The sequence below is a fragment of the Engystomops pustulosus genome, chromosome 7 (genome assembly GCF_040894005.1).
Source record: "Engystomops pustulosus chromosome 7, aEngPut4.maternal, whole genome shotgun sequence".
Taxonomy (NCBI): Eukaryota; Metazoa; Chordata; class Amphibia; order Anura; family Leptodactylidae; genus Engystomops; species Engystomops pustulosus.
This window is the reverse complement of record NC_092417.1, coordinates 21,112,209-21,132,756: the sequence shown is the minus strand read 5'-3', so window position 1 is coordinate 21,132,756 and position 20,548 is coordinate 21,112,209. Positions and strand designations below refer to the sequence as shown.

At 46.5% G+C, this 20,548-nt stretch overlaps 1 protein-coding gene across 1 annotated transcript in view; it reads left to right on the top strand.

Annotated features, from left to right (window-relative positions):
• PEAR1 (platelet endothelial aggregation receptor 1) overlaps positions 1-20,548 on the top strand; it is an 87,010-nt gene that overhangs the window by 30,347 nt on the left and 36,115 nt on the right. Inside the window, exons 3-5 of the mRNA XM_072115036.1 lie at positions 4,156-4,269; positions 4,734-4,838; positions 7,606-7,706. Of these exons, the coding sequence (XP_071971137.1) occupies positions 4,157-4,269; positions 4,734-4,838; positions 7,606-7,706 (319 nt within the window). The 5' untranslated portion in view covers position 4,156. The remainder of the gene's footprint in view (positions 1-4,155; positions 4,270-4,733; positions 4,839-7,605; positions 7,707-20,548) is intronic.

Below are 20,548 nucleotides of genomic sequence, written 5' to 3'. Positions count from 1 at the left end.
TACGTAAATGTGCCCCAATGTTCCAACCATGCTATTATAGCCTGGGTGCTCATCTAGTGGCCACTCTTGACAATTGAAATCCAGATATTTCATGTCATCATCATCGATTGTCATAGGGTGCCACCTAGGATGTCATAACAACAGTAAGTAGACTTTAAAGGAGCCTGGTGGATTTCGAAAACTTATTGTAGAGGTTTTCAACAGGATCAGAAAAATGTCCATTGAGTAGAAACATCTCCAGAGCTTCACCACTGGTGGACTAGATGAATAGAATGATATGCTGATGAGCCATGTTCTACCTGTTCTATTGTACAGACATTTCCATTCTGTGTCCACTGTTTTTTCTTTCCCACATAATGTCCTACTTTCCTCCAAAACAATCTGTCACAGAGCGAGGCGGAGATCCAGCCAAAACTGTAGAAAAGAATCCGGCTGTGGATGAAAACTTTCCGTGACTCCATTTTGATGGTTCACACTCGTTCTTTCCAGTGCTCTCGCAACGGATGTGTCTCTTTATAATCTGCTATTATAATGAGGTGTGACCCAATCATCGACACTTTTATGGACTGCAGCAAGAGAATCAAGGGATACACGGAACAAAGGAACAATGGCACATTATGGGAGAAGCCAGATCTCTGTACATTGTGGAGAATGTAATGTGACTGGAGGACTGGGGGATGGAGAAGGTGTGGGACATCAGTGTCATCCTAAGGTGGAAAGGATGGATGGAGGTCAACATCTATACACTTCTATTATTATAGTAGTTATAGTCTTCTACATAGGGGGCAGTATTATAGTAGTTATATTCCTGTACATAGAGGGCAGTATTATAGTAGTTATATTCCTGTACATAGGGGGCAGTATTATAGTAGTTATATTCTTGTACATAGGGGGCAGTATTATAGTAGTTATATTCCTGTACATAGGGGGCAGTATTATAGTAGTTATATTCTTGTACATAGAGGGCAGTATTATAGTAGTTATATTCCTGTACATAGGGGCAGTATTATAGTAGTTATATTCCTGTACATAGGGGGCAGTATTATAGTAGTTATATTCCTGTACATAGGGGCAGTATTATAGTAGTTATATTCCTGTACATAGGGGGCAGTATTATAGTAGTTATATTCCTGTACATAGGGGGCAGTATTATAGTAGTTATATTCCTGTACATAGGGGCAGTATTATAGTAGTTATATTCCTGTACATAGGGGGCAGTATTATAGTAGTTATATTCCTGTACATAGGGAGCAGTATTATAGTAGTTATATTCCTGTACATAGGGGGCAGTATTATAGTAGTTATATTCCTGTACATAGGGGGCAGTATTATAGTAGTTATATTCTTGTACATAGGGGGCAGTATTATAGTAGTTATATTCTTGTACATAGGGAACAGTATTATAGTAGTTATATTCCTGTACATAGGGGCAGTATTATAGTAGTTATATTCCTGTACATAGGGGCAGTATTATAGTAGTTATATTCTTGTACATAGGGGGCAGTATTATAGTAGATATATTCTTGTACATAGGGGGCAGTATTATAGTAGTTATATTCTTGTACATAGGGAGCAGTATTATAATAGTTATATTCTTGTACATAGGGGGTTGTATTATAGTAGTTATATTCTTGTACATAGGGGCAGTATTATAGTAGTTATATTCTTGTACATAGGGGGCAGTATTATAGTAGTTATATTCTTGTACATAGGGAACAGTATTATAGTAGTTATATTCTTGTACATAGAGGGCAGTATTATAGTAGTTATATTCCTGTACATAGGGAGCAGTATTATAGTAGTTATATTCCTGTACATAGAGGGCAGTATTATAGTAGTTATATTCTTGTACATAGGGGGCAGTATTATAGTAGATATATTCTTGTACATAGGGGGCAGTATTATAGTAGTTATATTCTTGTACATAGGGAGCAGTATTATAGTAGTTATATTCCTGTACATAGGGGGCAGTATTATAGTAGTTATATTCTTGTACATCGGGGCAGTATTATAGTAGTTATATTCTTGTACATAGGGGGCAGTATTATAGTAGTTATATTCCTGTACATAGGGAGCAGTATTATAGTAGTTATATTCTTGTACATAGGGGGCAGTACTACAGTAGTTATAGTGTATAGCCTGGGTGTTCTGTGTGTTTGGCTCTATGTGTTGGTGTGCACATACACATTTGATCTCAGATATATGTTGTCAGTAAACAAGCAGGGGAAGTCAGACAAGGGTTACAATTCAGGATGCAGCAGAGAAATCTGCAGGCTCAGCAGCTTTGGATATCACAGCATCTGATAGTCCTGCTGTCCGCCCCCGCTCTGTCCTGCGGCCGCTCCTCGCTATACCTCTGTAAGCTGTAGGCACAGATCCAACACATGTGAAAAAAAACTGCATGCATGAACCAAGCCCAGAATTCTTTTCCCAACCCAAAGACCCCCTGACTGCCTCCCACCTTCTATTGTCCTGGGGACTGAAGTATCGGCGCTGTTTTATTTTGGGGGTGGCGTGCGGGAATTAGTGATTGCTGCTCTGGGTGGTCGCTGCATCCAAGATTCATACGTTCCAGGTCACAGACAAACAATCTCTCGTCAAACTTAATCATCTCCAAAACCTCTGCCAAATTCTGGGATCAGTTTGTGAAGGGAATAAAAAAAAATTCTAATGGGCCTTTAAGTAAATCAAGATCCCGAGGATTTTATTAAACCCATTCATAGGCTTTGAATTTTGCCTGGGAAACACGATTTTATAAGACGCCTCCAGGCACATTACGTTTATTTCATCTGCGGGATGATTATTGGGCAGAAAGCACAGGCTCATTTGACTCTTTTTGGGGGTTTTTTTGTGCTTAATTGATGTCTATAAATAAGGGTCTGGATAAACTCTAAATTACTGATAAATAAAGTTATGCCTTAGGCTGATTGTGAGGGGTGGTCCTTGCCGAACCCCTCCTCTTGTGATTGGATAGAGATATAATAGAATTAGTTATTCATTTTATGATTTGAAAATCCTGTACAATACATAAAATAGTTTTTGCTTCCTAATTACTGACAGAATTTAGCTGGTGTCTTGACTTCTATGGCTTTTTGCACCTCTCTTTCTTCATGTGTTTAATACTTTTTGCCTGTGTGATTTCTCATCATCACATATAACTTGAAGGAAACCTACCATCACGGAGATTCCTTTACTTTTTATTTCAAAATCTTGATTGGCCGATATCTTGATGAAAAGTTTATCTTGTATATATCAAAATTACATGAGGAGGCTACTGGTGTGTGAGGTAGTCGTGCCGTGGAGCCTCTTTGTAGCCTTTCTACCCTATCTTCTGCTCCACGGCATGGCCACTCCATACCCTAGTAGCCTCTTCATGTCATTTGTAAAGGATGTGATGGTAGGTTTCCTTAAATCTATGGACATCTATGGTTTTATTTCTTTTCCACTGTGGATTAGATGTGAAGTGTTCAAACACTTATTTTAATGTGTATCATTTCATATTAGCCAAGGGGGCGGTTCCCCTTTCATTTCTTTGTGTTTTGTATGAATATAAAAAGTCACCGCCCACTTGACTAGCAAGAACTAACAGGACATATAAATGTGGGCTGTATCTTTTGAATGACGGTACTGATTTTAAAAAGGCTAACGCCAAATTGATTTTGGGGGGGGGGGGGATCAGCGGCGATCGCATGATAAATGCATTCTTACACTCACAATGTAACGTCCACATGACAGCCCACGTTTATCTGTGAATATAGCAACGCAAACACCTCTTCATATGGTGCTCGGTAATTTTATTGAGCGAAGCAGCGTGGGAAAACGGCGGCTATAATAAAATTAAAGGAGGTTTCATTAGTGCAGCTTTAAAGGGGCGGACATGTGATGTTGATGCTGTAATATTTGTGTGGCTCTTCGGCGTGGCTTGTCTTGTTAGATTTCTGACTGGATGCCAATTGTTCCATCTGCCCAAACACGGTTGTCTTCAGCGACAAAACATCCTCTGTACGATCCACTTCCTGTTTTCCATCGACTGGTTTCCTGTGTTTACACAGCGCCTCCTAGCTGATTGGTGGTCGCTCCATGCTATGTATTTGGATATGGAACATGTATGAGACACTTTCATGTGAAATATATCCCACTTTTATTATTTTCCAGGATGAAGCTGCCGGGGCTGCCCTCCATGATACCAGGGCTACTGTGGTTGGTGAATATCCAGACTGGAACATCCCTTAAAGTCAATGGTCCTAATGTCTGCAGCTATTGGGAGAGGTAAGATGCAAGGAGTCGGGGTTACCCCAGTTCTCTTTATGTGTTGTACACAGTCTATAGATCTAATAAGCCAAGGGCTATCACTGCCTGGAGAGGAAACAGCTGGCCCCCGTCACCTTCCTGTATCCGGCACTTAGCCGCGTCTGTAACTTTAAAAATCCCATTTGACCCCCCTGATCATTTTTTTCCCTTTAAAATCTTCTTTTACTGACTTGCAATACTACCACTCACCACTGTAAAAAATTTAGATTTTGCCACAGACTCTGATGCAACAGCGCCACCCATAATGAACGAACTAAATTCTGAAGGGCTATAAATCCACAATGATAAATTTTATAGAAATGTTAAAAACTTTTTCATATGTAACAATGATATGAGTATATAATGGATATGGTGGGGACATAGATGACACTATCCCTTTAAATGAGTCCAGATAAACAATAATCTGCCATTGTCTTTAACAGCTATACGACGGCCGTGAAGGAATCCTATGCCCACCCGTACAGCCAATCGTCTCCTGACACCTGTGACACTATGTGGAGTTACTTCAAGGCTTGCACTCCTCCAAAGTAAGTGACCCCCATGGCTACACGAGAGGGGCTGGTCACTAGGACCCCTGCAGATCAAGACAAGGGGGGGATCCTGTTCCATATTCTTCGACTATAGGGGGTCCGCCATGTCCGATCACTGACCCCTGCTTCTATGTAGAGGGGTCTCTGTCCTGAGAAACAGGATTGGCTGAATCCACACCTATCACATGTGTAGTAGCATCATCCAATCAGTGTCAGACATAGTGAGCTTAGATACATCAACTGAGTAAATGGAATCACACATAGAAACCGACAGTATCACACCTGGGAAGTTTAGATACACAAACCCAGCAGACAGTATCACACAACTGAGGCTTAGATCCACAATCGCATAAAACAGAATTAAACATGAGAGACTTAGATACATACCAGCTCTGTAAACTGAGTGTTAGATACATATCAGAGAGAATTTACCTCCTGATATGCACATGCAATACTTAGATACACCATCAAATTAGACAGTGTCACACATAATAGGCTTACGCACACAAGTTTATCAGACAGTATCTAACAAGAAAATTTTAGATACACAAACTCCTCGGACAGTATCACACATCTGAAACTTAGATTGACCATTCTATTAAGCAGTATCCAACATGAAAAGTTTAGATACACAAACTCGGCAGGCAGTATCACATAACTGAAACTTAGAACCACCATTTTATTAGACGACATCACAATATGAGAGGCTTAGATACACAAGTTTCTCAGACAGTATCAAATATGAAAAGTTTAGATACACAAACTTAGCAAACAGTATCACACAACTGAGGCTTAGATCCACAATCGCATAAGACAGAATCACACATGAGAGGCTTAGATACATACCAGCTTTGTAAACTGAGTGTTAGATACATATCAGAGAGGATATACCTCCTTTAATAACGCCCTTGAGGCTTAGATGCACCAGCTTAGTAGACAGTACCACACATCTGAGGATTAGATACACCGGTTCCCAAGACAGTATCACACATGAGAGGATTAGATACATACCAGCTTTGTAAACTGAGTGTTAGATACATATCAGAGAGGATTTACTTCCTTTAATAACGCCCTTGAGGCTTAGATGCCCCAGCTTAGTAGACAGTACCACACATCTGAGGATTAGATACACCGGTTCCCAAGACAGTATCACACATGAGAGGATTAGAAACACTAGTTCAGCAGACAGTATCACGCTTAAGAAGCTTAGATAAACCAGCTCAGCAGACAGTATCACACATGGGAGACTTAGATACACCATCTCTGCAAACGGTATTACACATCTGGGGCTCAGATACGCCAGCTCAGCAGACCGTATCACACGTGGGTGGCTTAAACACACTTGTTCAGCTGACATTATCAACAATGAGAGGCTTGAGGGGCTTAGATACAGCAGTTCAGCAGACGGTATCATGAGAGGTTTAGGTACACTAGTTATTGTAGACAGTATCACACGTGAGAGGCTTAGATACACCAGCTCTGCAAATAGTACCACTCATAAGAGGCTCTACATACAGTACCACACATCTGAGCATTAGATACACCAGCTCAGCAGACAGTATCACACATGAGAGCATTAGATACATCCTCTCAGCAGACAGTATCACACATGAGAGCATTAGATACAGCTGCTCTGCATACAGTATCAGGTATGATACAATAAGACACAATAAACGGTGTCACACTTGAGACGCTTAGATACAGTGGGGGTTATTTATCATTAGTTTTCCTGGGCTTCTTTTGGTGTAAAAAAAAGTCTCAAAGTAGTCTCATTGAGGGTTTTTGAGACTCTTCACTGCTAAAAAGTCTCAGAGGACTATATACACCTCTTCATAATTCTGGCCTAAACATAGAACTACTGCGAGTGCAACACCGAGCAAAGCCAAAGTCAGAGTCATCACTTGGGACTTCTGCAGAAAAGTCTCATTGTCCCTCCAGTCCCTGCTGGTCTATGTGCTGGGACTTTTTATGCATTTTGAGACTTATTTGGGACTTTTTGAGAAAAAAAAGACACTATAATAAATCTGATGGGCATCGAGGCTCAAAAAATAGACATAGGACTGTCCCAAGGAACCGCCTAATGATAAATACCCCCCCATTCCGGCACATCTGGCAGGTTCCCCTGTATATAGCGGCGCAGGAATGTGTGAGGCTGATGGGATTTATTATATGTCGCCATCAGGATTAACCATATAAATCTACGTGATCCGTCCATGTATATAAAACACTCCTACGTCCTCCGATTATTACACGCTCACATCTGGTTTTCATTCATTTCAACTGATAATGGAAAGGATAACAGCAGCGCAGAGTATTTTAGGAGGAGATGCTGTCCATTTCAGCCCAATAAGGATGGAACTGAGAGTGACAGAGGAGTATCATATTATGAGATGTATAAATAGTGGAAGGAATATCATTTTCCAGCAGCACAGAGTATTTCAGGAAGGGGGGTTGGGGCTGGTTTGTGGTTGGCAATAGTTTGTCCATTTTTGTTGATATTTCCATCAGGCCTGGACTGAATATAACTCTTAATAAAGATGGATAGTGAATGGGCTTTAAGACTCCAGCAGCACAGAGTATTTCAGGAGAGGAATGTATATAGGTTAGCAGTATCCTGGGGATGAAGGTGATAAAGAAATGGTTGCATATAACAGCATCTCTGTCATGGTATGAGGGGTGGACAGACAGATGAGAGAAAGTTCTCCAGCAGCACAGAGTATTTCAGGAGAAATGATGACTACTGTCTCTTGATGTCTCCCTTCAGAATCATGTACCGCACAGCGTACCGGCATGGAGTGAAGATTGACTACAGGAAGAGGCACCGCTGCTGCCAGGGTTACTATGAGAGCAATGACGAATGTGTCCGTAAGTGCGACCTAAAGACTATATATAATCCATAGCTGACTCCATATGTGATAATACTCGGCGGTCCAGGGTCATGTGACGCTTCCGAGTCACGCCATACAATTCCTGTTACTGGCTTTTTAAAGGGTCGGACATTGATTACGTTTTCTTCCATCTGGTGGAGAGCTAATTTGCATATCATGGACAGTATAACCTTGTAGAGGACTCCCCTTCTTTCACGAGGAGTAAAGGTCAGACAGATAGGTCGTCGTCACTCAAGGGATGAGGGGGGATTACCCATTACGCCCAGGGTTGAAACTAAACTCCCTGCATCCTGAGGAGATCTATAGAACGGCGCCTTTTCAGTAATGTATCAGGTCATATTTTTTTTTTAGTAAATGGGTTCATGCAGTGTCTCGCACCCCCGTGATGATATCAGGTGTGAAGAGACACAAGTGGTAGGTCCTGCTTTGTAGCAGATTACCATGCCTCTGATGCTGCCCCCCATCTTGCTGAATCTGGTGCTGTCTGAGGCAAGAGGCTCAACTTGTCTTCTGGCTGGTGCAACCCTGAGTAAACCAAGGCATCCGTCTAGGTTTGATGGCACTCTTAGTCCAAGATTTTAGACTCGTTCCTATGGCCATAACTCTCCAAACTTATATGGACACCAGGTCATCAAAAGACGCTGGATCTTCCTTGATGGTGTAGCTATGTGAGTTTCATAGGATCTTGGTTGAGTGTGCATGTGGTCTGAATGGGAAGAGGGTAATGAGCTTGGGTCAGATTGGGCTTGTTGAAATCCAATAACCCAATCTTCCTTTGTCGACAATCTACTGTTGAGTAAGATTCGGGACACTGCTATATATATTGATGGTCAACTAGTCCTGGCAAAATCAATGGTGTTGGTAATTATTCATCTAATGTATGAGCACAACCAAGGGAACGGAGCACCTGGACACCAAGGAATAGACATTATCACAGTTGGGAAATGGCACAAGCAAGAACCCAACAGGACATCATAATTGGTCATACATGGTAGACACCATAGAGCATAGGTTGCAACCATGACTCAAAATCTAGGAACTTATACAATCCAATCACATATGGAAATGAGATGTTTTCTTCTACACATAACTTGCCAAATGGTGAATACATGTTGTAGGGATGTGAAGGTGTTAGAGCTGGACGCTATGTCTAGGTCTTCCTCCATGGCTATTTCACTTCTTCATTAGATGTTCCTCAAGATCATGTAGATCAGTGGTTCTCAAACTTTCTAATGCTGTGACCCCGCAATACAGTTCCTCATGTTGCAGTGACCCCAAACCATGCAACTTGCAGTAAAAACACAATAAAATTGCGGCTCCGATGGCTTTAGGCGACCCCCGGTTTTGTTCGTTCGACCCCCAATGGGGTCCCGACCCACAGGTTGAGAACCGCTGCTGTAGATCCTTCAGGGTCTGGACTTGGATATACATGAGGCTCTTTGCTATATTTTATTAAAGAATCCTTTCTAAGGCTAAATCTACATAATTATGTGAACCCAGTCCTGCATTTTACAATAACTCCATGCTCCTCTGTGTATCTTGGAGGGGTCTCAAGGTGTCAGAGACTCCTCAGTTCCAGTCCTTGTATCTGTGCACTGTGACATGATCGGCCTGATCTCTGGTGTCTATAGTATGGTCCGGAGATGACATGAAACCCATGTTGCTTCATGTACTGGTTACACTTTCACTATAATACATCTGGATGTGAAGGAACGTCTCTCTTGAGGGATGAAGGGATTACAGACTAAATGATTCCAGATTGAGACATTAACCCTTGCTGCAACTCACGCATGAAATGAAGATATTACTGTGTGTATGGGTTATATATGAGAAGTATGTACACGATTCATGGAGGTGTTTGGAGTAGGGAGAAGGCACAATCAAATCCTAGAATATGAACAATTATGTTACAGGACAGTGATACTTGGGGTAAATGGCAGTAACATGCTGACACTTGGAGCATAGAATGACACTTGGGGTACAGGATAGTGACGCGCTGACACTTGGGGTACAGGACAGTGATGCGCTGACACTTGGGGTACAGGACAGTGACGCGCTGACACTTGGGGTAGAGGACAATGATGCGCTGACACTTGGGGTACAGGACAGGGACTCGCTGACACATGGGGGGACAGGACAGCGACACACCTTGACACCTGGGGTACAGGGACACGCTGACACCCGGGGTAGAGGATAGTCCCAAGCTGAAACTTAGGGGACAGGACAGCGACACGCTGATAAAGGGGGTACAGGACAGCGACACGCTGATACCAGGGTACAGGACAGTGACACGCTGATACAGGGGGTACAGGATAGTGACACGCTGATACAGGGGGTACAGGACAGTGACACGCTGATACAGGGCGTGCAGGACAGTGACACGCTGATACAGGGCGTGCAGGACAGTGACACGCTGATACAGGGCATATAGGACAGTGACACGCTGATACAGGGGGTACAGGACAGTGAGACGCTGATACAGGGGGTACAGGACAGTGACACGCTGATACTAGGGTACAGGACAGTGAAACGCTGATACAAGGGGTACAGGACAGTGAGACGCTGATACAGGGGGTACAGGACAGTGAGACGCTGATAAAGGGGGTACAGGACAGTGACACGCTGATACAGGGGGTACAGGACAGTGACACGCTGATACAGGGGGTACAGGACAGTGACACGCTGATACAGGGGGTACAGGACAGTGACACGCTGATACAGGGGGTACAGGACAGTGACACGCTGATACAGGGCGTACAGGACAGTGACACGCTGATACAGGGGGTACAGGACAGTGACACGCTGATACAGGGGGTTCAGGATAGTGACACGCTGATACAGGGCGTATGGGATAGTGACACACTGATACAGGGGGTACAGGATAGTGACACGCTGATACAGGGGGTACAGTATAGTGACACGCTGATACAGGGGGTTCAGGACAGTGACACGCTGATACAGGGCGTACAGGACAGTGACACGCTGATACAGGGGGTACAGGACAGTGACACGCTGATACAGGGGGTACAGGATAGTGACACGCTGATACAGGGGGTACAGGACAGTGACACGCTGATACAGGGGGTACAGGACAGTGACACGCTGATACAGGGGGTACTGGATAGTGACACGTTGATACAGGGGGTACAGGACAGTGACACGCTGATACAGGGGGTACAGGACAGTGACACGCTGATACAGGGGGTACAGGACAGTGACACGCTGATACAGGAGGTACAGGACAGTGACACGCTGACACAGGGGGTTCAGGATAGTGACACGCTGATACAGGGCGTACAGGACAGTGACACGCTGATACAGGGGGTACAGGAGAGTGACACGCTGATACAGGGGGTACAGGACAGTGACAGGCTGATACAGGGGGTACAGGATAGTGACACGCTGATACAGGGGGTACAGTATAGTGACACGCTGATACAGGGGGTACTGGATAGTGACACGTTGATACAGGGGGTACAGGACAGTGACACGCTGATACAGGGGGTACAGGACAGTGACACGCTGATACAGGGGGTACAGGACAGTGACACGCTGATACAGGGCGTACAGGACAGTGACACGCTGATACAGGGGGTACTGGATAGTGACACGTTGATACAGGGGGTACAGGACAGTGACACGCTGATACAGGGGGTACAGGACAGTGACACGCTGATACAGGAGGTACAGGACAGTGACACGCTGACACAGGGGGTTCAGGATAGTGACACGCTGATACAGGGCGTACAGGACAGTGACACGCTGATACAGGGGGTACAGGACAGTGACACGCTGATACAGGGGGTACAGGATAGTGACACGCTGATACAGGGGGTACAGGACAGTGACACGCTGATACAGGGGGTACTGGATAGTGACACGTTGATGCAGGGGGTACAGGACAGTGACACGCTGATACAGGGGGTACAGGACAGTGACACGCTGATACAGGGGGTACAGGACAGTGACACGCTGATACAGGGCGTACAGGACAGTGACACGCTGATACAGGGGGTACAGGACAGTGACACGCTGATACAGGGGGTTCAGGATAGTGACACGCTGATACAGGGCGTATGGGATAGTGACAGGCTGATACAGGGGGTACAGGATAGTGACACGCTGATACAGGGGGTACAGGATAGTGACACGCTGATACAGGGCGTACGGGATAGTGACACGCTGATTCAGGTGGTACGGGATAGTGACACGCTGATACAGGTGGTACAGTATAGTGACACGCTGATAAAGGGGTACAGGATAGTGACACGCTGATACAGGGGGTTCAGGATAGTGACACACTGATACAAGGGGTACAGGATAGTGACACGTTGATACAGGGGGTGCAGGATAAACACACGCTGATACAGGGGGTACAGGACAGTGACACGCTGATACAGGGGGTACAGGATAGTGACACGCTGATACAGGGGTACAGGATAGTGACACGCTGATACAGGGAGTACAGGGTAGTGACACGCTGGTACAGGACAGTGATACGCTTATACAGGGGGTACAGGATAGTGACACACTGATACTGGGGGTACAGGACAGTGATACGCTTATACAGGGGGTACAGGATTGTGACAGTGTTGTCGGCGCCTCTTGTCTTCCCTGATAAGCAGTGGATGAGATATTATACTATGGAGAGTTGTTATCACAGAGGGTGACGTGAGATGTGGGATCAGATAGATTTCCCGCTCGCTCCCTCGCCCGCTGGCCCTGGCCTCTGTCTGTTATTATCTCCTCAGTGATAACTTTTCATGTGTTCTGGCCTGGTACCAGTGTTACTGGCGTTGCCATGGAGATTACTTCTGGCCTCCATGTTGTCTTTGGCCCGGGTTGTGGTAGTTTTCCCCCCTCCAGCTTTTCTTCTGTCTGATGATTGACTCCAGTCCTCCCAGTTGGGATTGTGAGTGGTTTTTCTAGGCAGCAGATAATACGCTGCAATTCACAACCGCAGCTGAGACAGGTCACTGGTAGCAGAAGCTCCAACATGGCGTCTTCTATGAAGGAGACCTGTGGGGGGTGACAGGAGTTCAGTGTGGGACAATGAAAGTCTTGTCTTGTATCACATCCCACATCCAAGATGCATATGTATCAGACTTCATGAGATCTCCTTATTAGAGATGAGCGAACACTAAAATGCTCGGGTACTCGTTATTCGAGACGAACTTTTCCCGATGCTCGAGTGCTCGTCTCGAATAACGAACCCCATTGAAGTCAATGGGAGACTCGAGCATTTTTCAAGGGGACCAAGGCTCTGCACAGGGAAGCTTGGCCAAACACCTGGGAACCTCAGAAAAGGATGGAAACACCACGGAAATGGACAGGAAACAGCAGGGGCAGCATGCATGGATGCCTCTGAGGCTGCTTAAACGCACCATTATGCCAAAATTATGGGCAACAGCATGGCCATGACAGAGTGACAGAATGAAGCTAGATAGCATCTAAAACATGCAATAATTGACCCTGACACTATAGGGGACGGCATGCAGAGGCAGCGGCAGCAGGCTAGAGAGTGTCATGGCGACATACCCTAAATGGACTCAGGCTTCAAACCAATGGGTGGCAGAGAGGAACCAAAGGAGGTGAGCAAGAAGTGCTCAAATAATATCGGTACATGATAAAAGTTTGCCAGTATATTTTGTGGATTACACAGCAGGGTGGCGACAAAGTTAACATGGAAGCCATGAAAACAACCCAAAATTCTGCCTGACACAGCTCGTTTGATAAGGGGACCATGTATGGAGGCAGTGAACTAGTAGTAGATTAAAGGTGCTGCAGTTAAAACTATGTTAGTTGGATCTTGGCATGGAGCTGGCGCTCCGCTGCCAGGCGAGCTTTCGCCAATCCAAGCCCCTGTCTCTAGGCTACTCCCCAAACAGCACTTTTGTATAAGATCAAGTGTAGTAGCGTTCTTATAAGTTTAGGATATGCCGGGTGAGGGGAATGTAAACAGATGCGCAAGAAGCGCATGATGCGCATGGAGCTGGCGCTCCGCTGCCAGGCGAGCTTTCGCAAATCCAAGCCCCTGTCTCTAGGCTACTCCCCAAACAGCACTTTTGTATAAGATCAAGTGTAGTAGCGTTCTTATAAGTTTAGGATATGGCGGGTGAGGGGAATGTAAACAGATGCGCAAGAAGCGCTGAAATAATATCCCTAAATGGTAAAAGTTTGCAAGTATATTTTGTGGATTACACAGCAGGGTGGCGACAAAGTTAACAACTTTGATGTGGAATCCATGAAAACAACCCAAATTTCTGCCTGACACACCTCGTTTGATAAAGGGACGATGTATGGAGGCAGCTATATGGACGACTTTTGGAGGTAGCAATGGAGACAACGTGTGGAGGCTGCTATGGAGACAATTTAATTTGGATAGTGCCTGTATGTGGCAGTCCCAAACATTTTTCAAACCAGAGGAGCAGGTAGGTGGCCCTCCAGTAAAATGGGATAGATTGAGTGCCTGTATGTGGCAGTCCCAAAAATTGTTCAAACCAGAGGAGCAGGTAGGTGGCCCTCCAGTAAAATGGAATAGATTGAGTGCCTGTATGTGGCAGTCCCAAAAATTGTTCAAACCAGAGGAGCAGGTAGGTGGCCCTGCAGTAAAATGGAATAGATTGAGTGCCTGTATGTGGCAGTCCCAAAAATGTTTCAAACCAGAGGAGCAGGTAGGTGGCCCTCCAGTAAAATGGGATAGATTGAGTGCCTGTATGTGGCAGTCCCAAAAATGTTTCAAACCAGAGGAGCAGGTAGGTGGCCCTCCAGTAAAATGGAATAGATTGAGTGCCTGTATGTGGCAGTCCCAAAAATTGTTCAAACCAGAGGAGCAGGTAGGTGGCCCTGCAGTAAAATGGAATAGATTGAGTGCCTGTATGTGGCAGTCCCAAAAATGTTTCAAACCAGAGGAGCAGGTAGGTGGCCCTCCAGTAAAATGGAATAGATTGAGTGCCTGTATGTGGCAGTCCCAAAAATTCTTCAAACCAGAGGAGCAGGTAGGTGGCCCTGCAGTAAAATGGAATAGATTGAGTGCCTGTATGTGGCAGTCCCAAAAATGTTTCAAACCAGAGGAGCAGGTAGGTGGCCCTCCAGTAAAATGGAATAGATTGAGTGCCTGTATGTGGCAGTCCCAAAAATTCTTCAAACCAGAGGAGCAGGTAGGTGGCCCTCCAGTAAAATGGAATAGATTGAGTGCCTGTATGTGGCAGTCCCAAAAATTGTTCAAACCAGAGGACCGGGTAGGTGGCCCTCCAGAAAAATGGAATAGATTGAGTGCCTGTATGTGGCACTCACAAAAATTGTTTCAAACAGAGGACCGGGTAGGTGGCCCTCCAGAAAAATTAAATGCATGAAGTATAGCAAGAGCCAGTGGGCCCTGTCAAAAAATAGCCATTTTCCTCTGCTTTACTGTACAAAGAGGAGGAGAAGGAGGAAAATGAGGAGGAGGAGGAGGAGTGGATCAATTATTCAGGTTGAGCTTCCTTCACCTGGTGGAGATTGGAAATTCTGAGAAATCCAGCCTTTATTCATTTTAATAAGCGTCAGCCTGTCAGCGCTGTCAGTCGACAGGCGTGTACGCTTATCGGTGATGATGCCACCAGCTGCACTGAAAACCCGCTCGGACAAGACGCTAGCGGCAGGGCAGGCAAGAACCTCCAAGGCGTACAGCGCCAGTTCGTGCCACATGTCCAGCTTTGAAACCCAGTAGTTGTAGGGAGCTGTGTGATCATTTAGGATGATGGTATGGTCAGCTACGTACTCCCTCACCATCTTTCTGTAAAGATCAGCCCTACTCTGCCGAGACTGGGGACAGGTGACAGTGTCTTGCTGGGGTGACATAAAGCTGGCAAAAGCCTTGTAAAGCGTACCCTTGCCAGTGCTGGACAAGCTGCCTGCTCGCCTACTCTCCCTCGCTACTTGTCCCGCAGAACTACGCACTCTGCCGCTAGCGCTGTCAGAAGGGAAATACTGTTTCAGCTTGTGCACCAGGGCCTGCTGGTATTCATGCATTCTCACACTCCTTTCCTCTGCAGGGATGAGAGTGGCAAGATTTTGCTTGTACCGTGGGTCCAGGAGAGTGAACACCCAGTAATCGGTGCTGGAATAAATTCTTTGAACGCGAGGGTCACGGGATAGGCAGCCTAGCATGAAATCTGCCATATGCGCCAGAGTACCAACGCGTAAGAATTCACTCCCCTCACTGGCCTGACTGTCCATTTCCTCCTCCTCCAACTCCTCCAACTCCTCTTCTTCTGCCCATACACGCTGAACAGTGAAGGACTCAACAATGGTCCCCTCTTGTGTCTCGCCAACATTCTCCTCCTCTTCCTCCTCATCCTCCTCCACCTCCACCTCCTCCGATATGCGCTGAGAAACAGACCTCAGGGTGCTTTGGCTATCAACAAGGGAATATTCTTCCCCCGTCTCTTGTGACGAGCGCAAAGCTTCCGACTTCATGCTGACCAGAGAGTTTTTCAACAGGCCAAGCAGCGGGATGGTGAGGCTGATGATGGCGGCATCGCCACTGACCATCTGTGTTGACTCCTCAAAGTTACTCAGCACCTGACAGATATCAGACATCCACGTCCACTCCTCATTGTAGACTTGAGGAAGCTGACTGACCTGACTACCAGTTCTGGTGGAAGTTGACATCTGGCAGTCTACAATCGCTCTGCGCTGCTGGTAAACTCTGGATAACATGGTCAGTGTTGAATTCCACCTCGTGGGCACGTCGCACAACAGTCGGTGAGCGGGCAGTTGGAGGCGGCGCTGCGCTGCCCTGAGAGTGGCAGCATCTGGGCTGGACTTCCTGAAATGCGCACAGATGCGGCGCACCTTCGTGAGCAAATCAGACAGATTGGGGTATGTCTTGAGGAAACGCTGCACTATCAGATTTAACACATGGGCCAGGCATGGCACATGTGTCAGTCTGCCGAGTTGCAGAGCCGCCACCAGGTTACGGCCGTTGTCACACACAACCATTCCCGGCTTGAGGTTCAGCGGTGCCAGCCACAGATCAGTCTGCGCCGTGATGCCCTGTAATAGCTCTTGGGCGGTGTGCCTTTTGTCGCCTAGGCTCAGCAGTTTGAGCACCGCCTGCTGTCGCTTAGCGACGGCACTGCTGCTGTGCCTAGAGCTACCGACTGATGGCGCCGTGCCCACGGATGGTAGTTCGGAGGAGGAGGTGGAGGAGGGGTGGGAGGAGGAGGAGGCATAGTAGGCCTGAAACACCTGGACCAAGGTAGGCCCCGCAATCCTCGGCGTCGGCAGTATATGAGCAGCCCCAGGGTCAGTCTCGGTCCCAGCCTCCACCAAGTTAACCCAATGTGCCGTCAGCGATATATAGTGGCCCTGCCCGGCAGCACTCGTCCACGTGTCCGTGGTCAGGTGGACCTTGTCAGAAACGGCGTTGGTCAGGGCACGGATGATGTTGTCTGACACGTGCTGGTGCAGGGCTGGGACGGCACATCGGGAAAAGTAGTGGCGGCTGGGGACCGAATACCGAGGGGCGGCCGCCGCCATGAGGTTGCGAAAGGCCTCGGTCTCTACTAGCCTATAGGGCAGCATCTCCAGGCTAAGCAATCTGGAGATGTGCACATTAAGGGCTTGGGCGTGCGGGTGGGTTGCACTATATTTGCGTTTCCGCTCCAGCGTCTGGGGTATGGAGAGCTGAACGCTGGTGGATGCTGTGGAGGATCGTGGAGGCGACGATGGGGTTTTTGGGCCAGGGTCCTGGGCAGGGGGCTGACTAGCAGCTGACACAGGGGAAGGAGCAGTGGTGTGCACGGCCGGAGGTGAACGGGCTTGTTGCCACTGAGTGGGGTGCTTAGCATTCATATGCCTGCGCATACTGGTGGTAGTTAAGCTAGTAGTGGTGGAACCCCTGCTGAGCCTGGTTTGGCAAATGTTGCACACCACAGTCCGTCGGTCATCCGGTGTTTCCTTAAAGAACCTCCACACTTCTGAAGATCTAGCCCTCGCCGCAAGAGCCCTCACCACGGGAGCTTCACTAGTTGACAGTGGCGCTGATGCACCAGCTCTGGCCCTGCCTCTCCGTCTGGCCCCACCACTGCCTCTTCCAACCTGTTCAGGTCGAGGACTCTCCTCCGTCTCAGAAGCACTGTGTTCACCCGGCCTCTCAACCCAGCTTGGGTCTGTCACCTCATCATCCTCCGATCCCTCAGTCTGCTCCCCCCTCGGACTTCCTGCCCTGACAACAACTTCCCCACTGTCTGACAACCGTGTCTCCTCATCGTCGGACACCTCTTTACACACTTCCACTACGTCAAGAAGGTCATCATCACCCACAGACTGTGACTGGTGGAAAACCTGGGCATCGGAAAATTGCTCAGCAGCAACCGGACAAGTGGTTTGTGACTGTGGGAAGGGTCCAGAAAACAGTTCCTCAGAGTATGCCGGTTCAAATGGCAAATTTTCCTGGGAGGGGGCAGACTGGGGGGGAGGAGGCTGAGGTGCAGGAGCTGGAGGAGTGGGGATTTCGGTGACATGGGTGGACTGCGTGGAAGACTGACTGGTGGTGGACAAATTGCTCGAAGCATTGTCAGCAATCCACGACATCACCTGTTCGCACTGTTCTGGCCTCAACAGTGCTCTACCACGAGTCCCAGTAACTTCAGACATGAACCTAGGGAGTGTAGCTCTGCGGCGTTCCCCTGCTCCCTCATCAGCAGGTGGTGTCTCACCCCGCCCAGGACCACGGCCTCTGACCCCTGCAGTAGTTGGACGCCCACGTCCCCGCCCTCGTCCTCTACCCCTAGCCCTCGGGTTAAACATTTTTAAAATGAGAGTTATAACTTTTTTTTTTTTTTTACTTTTTTTTTTTTTTTTTTGTGTGTTTTTTTGTGTTTTTTGTTTTTTTTTGTGTTTTTTGTTTTTTTTTGAGTTTTTAGAACCAAACAATCCTATCCTATTGCTATGGCTATTTTCTAGCCAAGTATCAAAGGAAGCACACTACTATGCCAGATGAGATGACACTGAGTTATTGCCTAATAGAAATCCAACCCCTACTGAATTTTGCCACTTCAGCCTTTGGTATGGATATGTGCGCCACTAAGCGCAGAACACAGCGGTCGCAAGTCTCACTACAAATTGCTCAGAATTGGCAAGTACATGCACTGCAGAAACTACAGCCACCAGCAGATCAACCAGAAATCAAATATATAGAACGCTACTGTAGGCTTCAAGAAGCTATTTGTATTCTCCTATGGCTATTTTCTAGCCAAGTATCAAAGGAAGCACACTACTATGCCAGATGAGATGACACTGAGTTATTGCCTAATAGAAATCCAACCCCTACTGAATTTTCCCACTTCGGTCTTTGCTATGGATATGTGTGCCACTAAGAGCTAAACACAACGGTAGCAAGTCCCCCTGCTAATTCCTCACAAAATGGTAAAAGATGCAAATTAAAATAAAAAAAGTAGAACGTTATTGTAGCCCTAAGAAGGGCTGTTGGGTTCTTTGAGAATCACTCCTGCCTAACAGTAAGCTAATAGAACACCCTAACGCTTTCCCTGACCAGCAGCAGCTCTCTCCCTAGCGGCATCCAGACACAGAATGATCCGAGCAGCGCGGCCAGCGGCTAGTCTATCCCAGGGTCACCTGATCTGGCCAGCCAACCACTGCTATCGACGTGTAAGGGTACCACGTCATGCTGGGTGGAGTGCAGAGTCTCCTGGCTTGTGATTGGCTCTGTTTCTGGCCGCCAAAAAGCAAAACGGCGGGAGCTGCCATTTTCTCGAGCGGGCAAAGTATTCGTCCGAGCAACGAGCAGTTTCGAGTACCCTAATGCTCGACCGAGCATCAAGCTCGGACGAGCATGTTCGCTCATCTCTACTCCTTATGTATAATCCTCCGAAGATCTCACAACACTCCAGCCAAGAAACATCTTACATCCCTCATATATATCACACAGCTTTCCCAGGCTCCTGAATATGTCTTGTTATGGATTCAATCCCTTGTTCCTTCACAAATAGGGTGCATCGAATTACCATTCAGGATTCGGGGAAGGCCTTATACAGTTCCCATAGTCCATAATTTGCTAGTCATATTACCTACATGACAACTTCTCCTATACATAACTTATCCGTACAGTATTTACCACCAGATGTTTCCAGCTTCATGTAGCACATCTCCACACTGAGCCCCTAAAATTACCAAAGAAACTGGATAACAACACTGCACCCCTAAATTATATATACTGTACCTCTTCCAACACAAGTGACCATGCCATGCAGTGTCAGACCGATCAACCAATATCCCAGAGGAGCCCCTGGTAGGGATGATGCCGCTCAGAATATTTTTATCAGTGTATTAAAAAAGATTTGCTTTAACTAACGTCCAGTAGTATAAAATGTCTGATAATAAAAAAAATTAATATTGCGATATTTCTTGGATCCTCAAATACATTCAACCTGAGCTTTAGGGTTCCCCCAGCCTTTGTGTAGTCTCTAGGTACCAAGTTATATTTCATTGCCCACCATAGACTTGAATCATTCATTTAATAAGCCAGAGACAAGTTATAAGTGTATAATTCTCAGTGTGTGTCTGAGGTGTCTTACATACAGAAGACGTCCTTGGAGTCCTGTCATAACTCCTTCCATATGTTAGTGGGGGAATATAGGAGATGTGCTCCTTATATGGCCAGAGACCCTCCATGTTTATCAGTCACCTAGTAAAACTGTCCATCTCTGTGATTAGAAGACATGTCAGACAACCTCCCGGGGGCTCCTATAACCCACTGCTATTACCTCTCCTAATTTGGATGCAGATATTTGTGTGGAGATGGAAAAGCAT